This window comes from Lolium perenne, chromosome 4 (genome assembly GCF_019359855.2).
Source record: "Lolium perenne isolate Kyuss_39 chromosome 4, Kyuss_2.0, whole genome shotgun sequence".
NCBI classification, from domain to species: domain Eukaryota; kingdom Viridiplantae; phylum Streptophyta; class Magnoliopsida; order Poales; family Poaceae; genus Lolium; species Lolium perenne.
Genome location: NC_067247.2, coordinates 388906084 through 388916145, shown reverse-complemented (window position 1 = coordinate 388916145; position 10062 = coordinate 388906084). Strand labels below are relative to the sequence as shown.

Sequence of the window (10062 nt, the reverse complement as noted above, 5' to 3'; positions counted from 1 at the left end):
CGTCTCTGACGTCGGTTTGCTACTTTTATCCGTATCAACAGATATGAAGAAAAATCCTAACGGACGCGTTAGGTACCCGATAAATATAACTGGGACTCGACAGAATGGTAAGACCTTAAGCGGCACCTGTCGAAGTTTACACCAGTATCCCGAGATCATGTCCAGGGACGTGATTTTGAAGTAGGTTTTTGCGGATTGCCACTAGAGCAGTTAACTAGTACCTGATCCGTCAGATGAACTAGCCCCAACTACCATTATCCCTGCACAATATAGAAACTTATGTGAAGAAATATAGAAAGGTTTTTGAATTATCGAGTAAAAATAAACAGTGGAGATTTTCCCTGACTCTACGATTCAAGCAAAATCTCGGGGGCTACTGACATAGGCATCCCCAATAGGCCTGTCGATGATGGTACCCGGGGTTTACTGAAGGCCCACTATCCGAAGAATAAGAAGGTTCGGAAGCCCAAGATATTGTTAAGGAAAGTTAGAGTTGTAATAGGAAGCATTATTTGTAGTCTTGCGGGAGGAGTTAGAAACTTACCCGGACTCTGTAACTTGTACAATACGAAACCCTCGACTCCGCCTCCTATATAAGGGGGAGTCGAGGGACGCAGAAAGGATCGAATCGTTGTTTCTCAAACCCTAGTTTTCATATTCGTCGAGTACTTTTCGGCTAAAACCTTCGAGATCTACTTGCCCTCTACATCCAACTAAACCCTAGTCTACAATCCGTAGGCATTGGCAAGTTAATACCTTGTCACCCGACCTCCATGCAAGAAACGCCGCCGCTCCTCCACCCCAGCACCTTCGGCGCCAGGGGCCGCTGCCACCGCGGTAGATGCCGGTGACAACAGCAGAGGGATCCTTCTCGAGGGAGGGAGGGTGCGGTGGTTGGGTTTGGCCCCCCGGCGGCGCCCTGGGGAGCGCCACGGGAGGGAGGTTAAGGTTAGGTTACAAAGCCGCCTGAGGTACCACAGGGTGTCTAGCACATAGTTTCCATACGGCGACGATATACCCCGTTCATCCAGGCGCAAGTACTCCTCCCATTCATGTAGCTTCTGAGCCGGTTGACGCCGAACGTGAAACCTGCTGCCATCAATGAGCTCATTGACCGATGGAGGCCAGAGACATACATGTTTCATCTTCGGACGGGGGAGATTGACGTGACTCTTTAGGATGTCTCGATGATCCTGGCACTTCCCATCGATGGACCTCCAGTGTGTATGAGCACAGATTCTAAAGGATGGCGCGGGAAGATGCAAGACCTTATTGGTATGTGATCCTACAAAATAAAGAGTCCCTCCTGGTGCCACGTATACTTGGATTAGTGAGCGGTTCAGTGTGCGCCCTCTTTTGGATAGCATTGATGAGGTTAAGCATCATGCACACGCATACGTTTGGTATGTGATCTCGGTGACCCTATTTGCTCACACGAGCCTCCTCGAGTAAATTCTTTCCCCATCCTCCTCGCGTGCCTCCAGCACCCCATCCATTCCTGTCTCCTCTAAGACATTTTGTTTGTCGTCTTCCCCGTTTCTTGACTCTATATTCTGGGTCGGGTCATAGTTGCAGACCATGGTACTCTGACCACTATGATTTGGTCCTTGTATGGGTTAAATCTAGCTACCAATGTTTCTTTGATCGTCTCGGTCGAGAACTGTGCCAACCTGCTAGTGAGTGGATTATTAACATCCACATGTGTAGCGCGTGCCGCCACTTTCAAGTGCGAGCAAGGGAGATGAAGCAACGATGACACGAGCACTCACATGTCCTCAAAGGGGACAATGAACACCCGACCTCCATGCTGCACATCGTCACTTGTAGTGCCTCCGGGCTCATTTAGTTGGTAAATCCACTCCTTGTTTTTAAAACAAAGAGTTGTTTGGTAGTCCGTCTTCCTTGACTCGAATCACAACCATTTGTCAACCCTTGGTGGATACTTGTCTTCTTTCTCTTGTTTCATTCCATCAATCTTCTTATCTGTTTCCATTGAGTACTCAAGAAAATACACATTTAACTTGTGGAATGTATACTGAATAATTGCCATCACATGCAACGCACAGACACCTTTAAGCACACTGTTGAAGCATTCTGCCATGTTGCTTGTCATACATCCTATCACCTTCGTCATAGGCTCGTGTCCACTTCACCCTCAATTCCAAATGCCTATTTAGGAACTCAAAGCCACCAGACGTGAGGTTTTTCTAAGCCACCAATTTGGTAGTCCGCCCGTCTTTGCCGTCGAGGTGCGACAACCTCCTCCCCGGCTTTTCTATGCAGCCCGTGGTGCTGGCCGGCTCTGCGCTCTCCACTTCGCTCGCCACCGCACTAGCCGGCGGCCTCCCTCTCCTCGCCTTCCCCACAGAGTCTGCAGTACTGGTCGCTGGCACGCCGCGCTTACCGCCCGGCAAATTTCCTTAAACCCTAGCATCATGCTCTTAGCGTGGGACACCGATTGCTAGCCTTTTTCAATTAAGCCCACCAGAGAACTAGCCCAGGCCCATTTAGTCTTTCTTCTTCCCCCGTACTCCATCTCTGGACAGAAACTTCCATCAATCTATCCATGGCGTTGCTCCTCTGGCCGCTGAAGACAAGGTAGGGCGAGGGGCCGAGGCGGTACCCTGCTCCGCACACATCTCGTTGGGTTGGGCCTCACTGACATGGCCTCCTCCCTCGCCCCGTGCCCCCGCCTCGCTCCTTGCCCCGCATCCGCCGCGGCCTCCCCTTGCCGCGCCCGCCTCGCGGCAGGCGGTGGCGCGCGCGGCATCTCGGCCGGCGTGCGGTGCCAGGCGCAGGCGTCCGACATGGATGCGCTCTACATACGCCGGTGCGTCGAGCTGGCGCGGAAGGCGGCCGGGCACACCAGCCCCAACCCCATGGTGGGCTGCGTCCTCGTCCGCGACGGCCAAGTCGTCGGCGAGGGATTTCACCCCAAAGCTGGACAGCCCCACGCCGAGGTCTCACATTTCTCACTTCTATGTTTTTTCTTTGTGTGTGTGTGTGTTCACTCTGAAAGACTATGAAACATTTTCTGGATGATGGTACTAGTAACTAGCCATGATAGCAGGTTCATATAATCACTATTTTTCACTTATCTGTCAGCTGGTACGCTAGTAGTAAAATCCAAGGCTGCATTATTCACTACTTTTCGATAATGCATTAATGCCATAACTGTTTAGTTCTTGTAGAGGATACATCCCACACCAAACAAATATAACAAATATTTTGGAACATCATATATCCATATATCAAAAGTATGTAGTGTTTTTCAGTCACACGACATGATCTCAGCTTGCACTATTATGAGAAAATAAGGATTAGTACAATTATTAGGCTGTTAGCTTTAGGTAAGAGAATATAGGTTCTTTACTTGCTTAAGAACTTGGGGCATTAGAGTATAATGGGGTTGATAGTATCATAGGCTCTTAGCCAAGTATGATGTTGTTACTGTGTGACTATGTTCAGGTATTTGCGCTGAGAGATGCAGGGGATTTAGCAGAGAATGCAACGGCTTATGTGAGTTTGGAACCGTGCAACCACTATGGCAGGACCCCTCCCTGCACTGAAGCTCTCATTAAAGCCAGAGTTAAGGAGGTTGTGGTGGGGATGACTGACCCTAATCCTATTGTAGCGTCCAAAGGGATCGAAAAACTCCGGAACGCTGGGATAAATGTGAGGGTTGGCGTGGAGGAAGCATTATGCCTCAGATTAAATGAGGCTTACATCCATCGTATGCTTACTGGGAAGGCCTTTGCAACACTGAGGTATATATCCAACTTCCAAGTTTCTTGCTAGAATTTTAGGTTTTGGTACCAACTGTATCATGGTGTAGCTATATTATGAAAATCCAAGCTAGAGGCATGTTCAGAATTTTGGTTTCACAACCGTGGTTTAGCATAAGGTAGAATTTCCGTTGGTTTAGCTATTATAGTGCTGTAAATTTGTAATGTTGTCATTTTTCATTTTAGTACAAATTTTGATGTCGTTGGTAATTTCTGTATGTTACATTTACATCAGAACTACGCTGTCGATGAATGGAATCGTCATAAATCAAATTGGGAATGGCGCTGATCAACCAGGAGGATACTACTCGCAGTTAGTGAAAGAATACGACGGAGTTATAGTTTCAAGCGACATGGCCAAGACGACCAGCTTACCTGTATCGCGAGAAGCCGGTGCAAAGCAACCTCTTTATATCATCATAGCACAGGGCGAAAGTTCCACTTTACAGATCCCATTTCTCGATGATGAGTCGGCATCTAACGCCATAGTTCTGGCCGACAGTCCTGTCACAGTGGAGCCAGCAGGAGTCAGTGTTTCAGTCCTTGATCAGATGAACCTAGAGTCCATCCTTCAACTTCTTGCGGATCGAGGGCTGTGCAGTGTGCTGGTGGATTTCCGAGACATCGGAGGAAGCCTGGCGTCGCTGCTGAACAAGTTTCATGCGGACAAGCTTGTGCAGAAGGTCGTTGTGGAGCACTCTCCTGTGTGGATGGTGAGCCCGGGGCCAAGCGACCTAGCGTTCGGTGGCAGCCACTCGTTTCGGCTGAAGAATGTGGAGCGCAAGGAGGTGAATGGGACATTGCTACTTGAGGGTTATTTGTAGCATCCTCTTTTTCTGTTTGAGGATTTGTGATTCTTTTCTTTTGTAAAACTCCGAACACGTATTAGAACCTGCAATCATTCAAAACTGATTTCCTTGTTCTCCTTGTTTCATGCAAACCTGAACCTGAACCTGCACCATGCATGTGGATGCGGTCCTGGACGGTGGATCTCCTGGTTTGAATTGTCATGGATGATGCATGCATTGTCGAGACAACCAAGCAGCATATGTCCAAACGGCCGGCCAGACGCAAAGACTCACCCAATCTCTTTGATCTCTTCTCTCCATCCTTGCCGCTGCCATTGGTTCCAAATCATGACATAACACATAAATAAATACTAGCCGTAGCACTGCAAGCTGCCTGCATCCACTATCTACCTATCCATATATATATATGTAGATCGAACACTCACTTCGAACCACACCAACTCACTGCCTACTAGCTACTGTCCCTCACAGACACAGAAACAGAGTGAGGATAGAAAGGGAGGGAGATGGAGAGAATGGTGATGAGGCTGGCCAGGAGGAACAGGTCTCTCTTCCAAGCAGGAGGAGGAGGAGGAGGCATTAGGGTCATCTCCGGCGCCTTCTCCACCCAGCAGCAGCTGGTGGACGACCCGCCGGCGCCGCTCAACATCAGGGACACTGCCGCCCATGTACGTCGAACACCTTCTTGCTTCTTTCCTTAATCAAGAGTGTTACACTTACACCTAGCTAGTAGCTCGTTCTTGATCTGGTTTCGTCTGTTGCAGCTGATTGGCCGGACGCCGCTGGTGTACCTGAACAAGGTGACGGAGGGCTGCGGCGCCCGGATCGCCGCCAAGCTCGAGTTCCTCCAGCCCTCCTTCAGCGTCAAGGACAGGTCAGGCCAGTACCACTAGCACTCAATCTCATCCATTCTTGTTCGGCATGCTAGCTAGCTAGCTTGTTGTCTACACGTAATCCTGCATTACGATTACAGATAATCTCCTTTACACGTACTACATCATTCCGTCCTAATCTAATGTCGTGCGTGGACGACATATATCATGCACGTGCCTCATCTGACGGGGGACCGGCTTCATTTTCTGTTCTATCATTCCAAAACTAACGGTCACAGGTCACTTTCAGGAAGAAATATTCAGGAGGGGCAAATTGGCTCCGGATCCATATGCTCTTGACTGAAACGTGATTTGGAAGTATATATGCACCGAGATCCAAGGATTACATAGAGATGCACTAGTTTCATTGGTGGAAATATCAAAATAGATATATAGAGATCATGGTTAACAGTCCAGCTTAATCTGTTCGCCAATTAAAGTATGAAAGGCCACCAAGTATCAAACCAATAATTTGTTCTTATCTTACCTCTGACGAAGGACCCTGGTTGGATAACATCTATCGAATGGTTGTTGTTTTGCTCTGCTCTTTAGATAGCAACCAAAAAAAAAAAAAAAATCCCCTGTCGGCTTTCATGCAAAGAAAACATATATAAAAGGGACGAGTGGGGATTGGTTTTGGATATTCTTGGCTGCCTGAATGTGATAGAAAGTGATAGGGATCTAAGGAATTAGATAGGGATGCACCCTGATTTGGTCGCTAATGGAAGTGTTACTTGTAATCTAGTACAAGTTATGAAACACTTGACCTTATTCTATTGAATCCGACAACCTGCAGGCTTGATCCCGTTGGAACAATTGAACAAATTGTTTTGTCTGGAATTCTAATCCATATTCCTAATTCTCTAAGGTGGAAGCTTATGCTAGTTTCACATATACACCCAAAACTACTAAACTTGCATGTAAAATGATACAAGAAAATCACCAATTTCTTTATTATCCTTCGGTACTTCAAAAAAAAGAAGAATATATTCCACATCTGTTTCCAGTGCGATTAATATGTCTGCGGTATGATCCACCCAGGCCTGCAATTTCAATGATTGAAGATGCGGAAAAGAAGGGGTTGATAACTCCAGGCAAGGTCAGTCATTGAACTTCACATGGAAATGGCAATAATTAAATAGTAAAAATGCAATGTGTCTATTTTGACGGAGATTCAGATAACTTGTCTGCGAAAAAATCAGTCACACCTGCTTATGATCTATAACTAAAAATGAGTCACTTGTCAACACAGACAACGCTGATCGAGCCGACATCTGGGAACATGGGCATCGGCCTGGCCTTCATGGCTGCACTCAAAGGGTACGAGTTGGTACTGACAATGCCATCCTACACCAGCCTTGAGAGGAGGGTGGTCATGAAGGCCTTCGGTGCACAGCTCGTGCTCACCGACCCGGCCAAAGGGATGGGAGGGACAGTGAGGAAGGCGACCCAACTCTATGAGGACCATCCCAGCGCCTTCATGCTCCAGCAGTTTGAGAATCCTGCCAATGTCAAGGTTAGTAGCGTGCCTTTCATTAATCTTGACATATGACTATATGAATGTACAATATTGGACTAGTAGTTGCTGTAAATTTCAAAGTGTATATTTGTCAAAGTCTATTTGGAGAAAACCACCACGGGGCTCCAAAAACTACTCCTCAATGAAACAACCAAATCCATCTCTCTCGATCTCCTCAAAACCACTATCGACGAATTGAAAGTACATCTTCAAGAATTCATCTTGGGTGTTGTTTCTTGTACATGATGCTGATTGAAATTGGCAGGTACACTATGAGACAACGGGTCCAGAGATATGGGAGGACACACTCGGGAAGGTCGACATCTTTGTCATGGGGATCGGGAGCGGTGGTACTGTCACTGGTGTCGGCAAGTACCTCAAAGAGAAAAACCCCAACGCAAAGGTACTCCTTAATTGTTGCTCTAAGTTTTATTTGCTACTGTTGTGAAATTCACGGCATGTATGTTTGTATCCAGATATACGGAGTTGAACCAGCGGAAGCAAATGTTCTGAATGGTGGCAAGCCAGGTAGGCTAAGAATTTAGGTAGACGATGCACTGTTCTATTTTTCATAGTGCTAAACTTCTAACTGGAACTAATTGCAGGGCCTCACCTCATCACTGGAAATGGAGTTGGATTTAAGCCAGATATTTTGGACATGGATATAATGGATAAGGTTCTTGAGGTAAAAAATCAAATTGATCATGCTATTTGGTTGAAGAAAATATGTAAGCTTTACTCAATCTCTGCATGTAACAGGTGAAAGGTGAGGATGCCGTTAAGATGGCTCAACAGTTGGCATTGAAAGAAGGTCTTCTGGTGAGTCACACAAAGCATATTTTCCTCCGCTATCTTCAGAAAGAATCAAGATAAAGAACAGACTCCTCGTGCAATTGTTGGCTAATGTGAAAATGAATATGATTTACATCATACTGATGAACTGTTAACAAATTTGGCAGGTAGGGATCTCATCAGGAGCCAACACGGTTGCGGCCATTGAACTCGCCAAAAGGCCAGAAAACAAAGGGAAGCTCATTGTGGTATGCCATATCCATATATGCATGCCTATATCTGTAAAAATGTATCAAAAAAATGTTACATGGAGAAGTTTTATCCAGAAGGCTAACTAACCGGTGTAACCGTTGTTTCAGACCGTTCATCCGAGTGCAGGGGAGCGGTACTTGTCGTCAGCGTTGTTCGAGGGTCTGAGGAAAGAAGCCGGGGCCATGCAGCCAGTGCCAGTGGACTAAGTTGCAACTGTAGAATGAATGCAGACAGAATAAAAGTCACTGCTTATCATGTTGCTAGTTGCACCTCATTTGCAGTCTTCAGTTTGTGCCTCATGTGGACCATGTGTAAACAACAATTAAAATGGTTGAGGAGGACTTTATTTTACCTTGTGTAAATAATAATTGTGAGGGTGTCCGTGGCGTCTCCATGACTTCTCCCATCACCTCGCATGGTCCATTGAGCTGCGTCGTACTTTGGGTTGGGCCAGCGAGCCCGCTCTGCTGGTGCTGCTTCAGTATGAATGCATTTGTTTTCATGGACAATCTGTATTTACAAAACACAGATCATGCGAACTTGAGCCTGAACCTGAAGCCAGGCAGAGCCATCGGAGTTTTTTGTGGTTCTCATGTAATCCAAATACAATACTCACATTTCTTGAATTTCTAATAGCAAGTTGGCTTACCTGAAATGGTTACTCCAGCAGCAGCAGAGCCCATGTGGACGGAGGCGCACATGCCCAGCGCGGCCGGAGCGGCGGCTGTCGCCTGTCCGGCACAACAAAACCACACCACCTCCATCCCACTCCTCTGCAGCCTTCTGTCCAGCATGGCGCCGGAGTGCGAGCCCATGGACGCCATCGCGTCGTCGCAGCACGAGCACCTACGCCCCGACGGCACCGAGCCGCTGTCCCGCATCGCCGTGGACTACACGCCCGACGCCTGCCACCACGCGCGGGCCACGGGCGAGATCCACGTCACCTACGACCACCGCGGCGGCGCGCGCTGGCGCTCCCCCGGCCGCTTCCTCCCTGGCGGCGCCGTGGCGGCCGCCGTCCGCGCGCCCGCGGGGGACACGGCCGGGCTCAACTACAACCTCTACCTCTCCTCCCTGGAGGGGTCCCCGGACATGGACGAGATCGACTTCGAGTTCCTCGGCGGCGACAAGCGTGCCGTGCAGACCAACTTCTACGTCAGTGGTTGCGGCGGCAGGGAGATGGTCCACGCGCTCCCCTTCGACTCCTCCGACGGGTTCCACCACTATGCCGTCGCCTGGGGCGCCGAGGCCATCGAGTGGCGCGTCGACGGGGAGGTGGTCCAGCGGGAGGAGCGGCAAGGTGAGGGGCAGCCATGGCCGGAGAAGCCCATGTTCCTGTACGCCTCCCTGTGGGACGCCAGTGGGATCGACGAGGGGAGGTGGACTGGCACCTACCACGGCCGCGACGCGCCATACGTCTGCAGCTACAGAGATGTCAGGGTGCCCGTCGCGCTTTCAGTCACAGCAGAAGAAGAAGAAGAATGCCAAGATGATGCTCCGGAGGAAGGTGCATGCCGGAGCTGATGAAGATTAGATCTTGATCATGGTTTGTCGGTGAAAATCAGGAATAATTTGCTGCCCTTACTAGAGTTCGTTTCAGAATCATTGCACATCATTCTCCTGCAGACTCCTCTGTCACTGTTCTGCTTCTCCAATTCCAAAGATGAAATTACAAGTACACGTTGGCTTCACTCAAACTGAACTAGCAGCATTTCTCCACAAGATTGTTCTTTTACAAGATTTCTGCATCAGATGAACCAACAAACCAACAGAATTTGGCAGAGAGTCCAGAGAAAGAAAGAAAAAGCTTCAGAATTTGGCATATAGGGGATCACCATCACCAAACGTCCCTGTTTTGTTGTATGCGTCTTGTCAGGCCTTTATGCCACCTCCAAGGCTTGGTGCTGCTTGATTTGATAGCTTCAAGACATACCACACATAGTTTTCACGTTTCTTTAAGTTATGTGGTGCTTGATTCATCCGCAATTACCCATCCACATAATTTCCGACCAGATTTCATTTTCGCTTGCCCA

General features: G+C 48.3%; 2 protein-coding genes across 2 annotated transcripts; both read left to right on the top strand.

Annotated features, from left to right (window-relative positions):
* Positions 1-2528: 2528 nt before the first annotated feature.
* Positions 2529-9726, top strand: LOC127297366 (riboflavin biosynthesis protein PYRD, chloroplastic). Its single transcript, XM_051327674.2, has 4 exons — positions 2529-2960; positions 3469-3767; positions 4021-4573; positions 8834-9726. Exons 1-4 carry the CDS (start codon positions 2664-2666, stop codon positions 9551-9553), a joined length of 1869 nt encoding a protein of 622 aa, XP_051183634.1. The 5' UTR covers positions 2529-2663; the 3' UTR covers positions 9554-9726.
* On the top strand, positions 4911-8438 carry LOC127297363 (bifunctional L-3-cyanoalanine synthase/cysteine synthase, mitochondrial). The gene is made up of 10 exons (XM_051327673.2): positions 4911-5262; positions 5359-5468; positions 6508-6565; positions 6719-6982; positions 7251-7388; positions 7462-7513; positions 7591-7670; positions 7745-7804; positions 7945-8025; positions 8137-8438. Exons 1-10 carry the CDS (start codon positions 5101-5103, stop codon positions 8233-8235), a joined length of 1104 nt encoding a protein of 367 aa, XP_051183633.1. The 5' UTR covers positions 4911-5100; the 3' UTR covers positions 8236-8438.
* Positions 9727-10062: the final 336 nt, after the last annotated feature.

Excerpts from the sequence above, each read along its gene's own strand:
- LOC127297366 (XM_051327674.2), top strand. The coding sequence starts at position 2,664 with ATGGCCTCCTCCCTCGCCCCGTGCCCCCGCCTCGCTCCTTGCCCCGCA. Across the intron at positions 2,961-3,468 it reads CTGGACAGCCCCACGCCGAG|GTATTTGCGCTGAGAGATGC; the intron begins GTCTCACATTTC and ends GACTATGTTCAG. Across the intron at positions 3,768-4,020 it reads AAGGCCTTTGCAACACTGAG|AACTACGCTGTCGATGAATG; the intron begins GTATATATCCAA and ends CATTTACATCAG.
- LOC127297363 (XM_051327673.2), top strand. The coding sequence starts at position 5,101 with ATGGAGAGAATGGTGATGAGGCTGGCCAGGAGGAACAGGTCTCTCTTC. Across the intron at positions 5,263-5,358 it reads TCAGGGACACTGCCGCCCAT|CTGATTGGCCGGACGCCGCT; the intron begins GTACGTCGAACA and ends CGTCTGTTGCAG. Across the intron at positions 8,026-8,136 it reads ACAAAGGGAAGCTCATTGTG|ACCGTTCATCCGAGTGCAGG; the intron begins GTATGCCATATC and ends CCGTTGTTTCAG.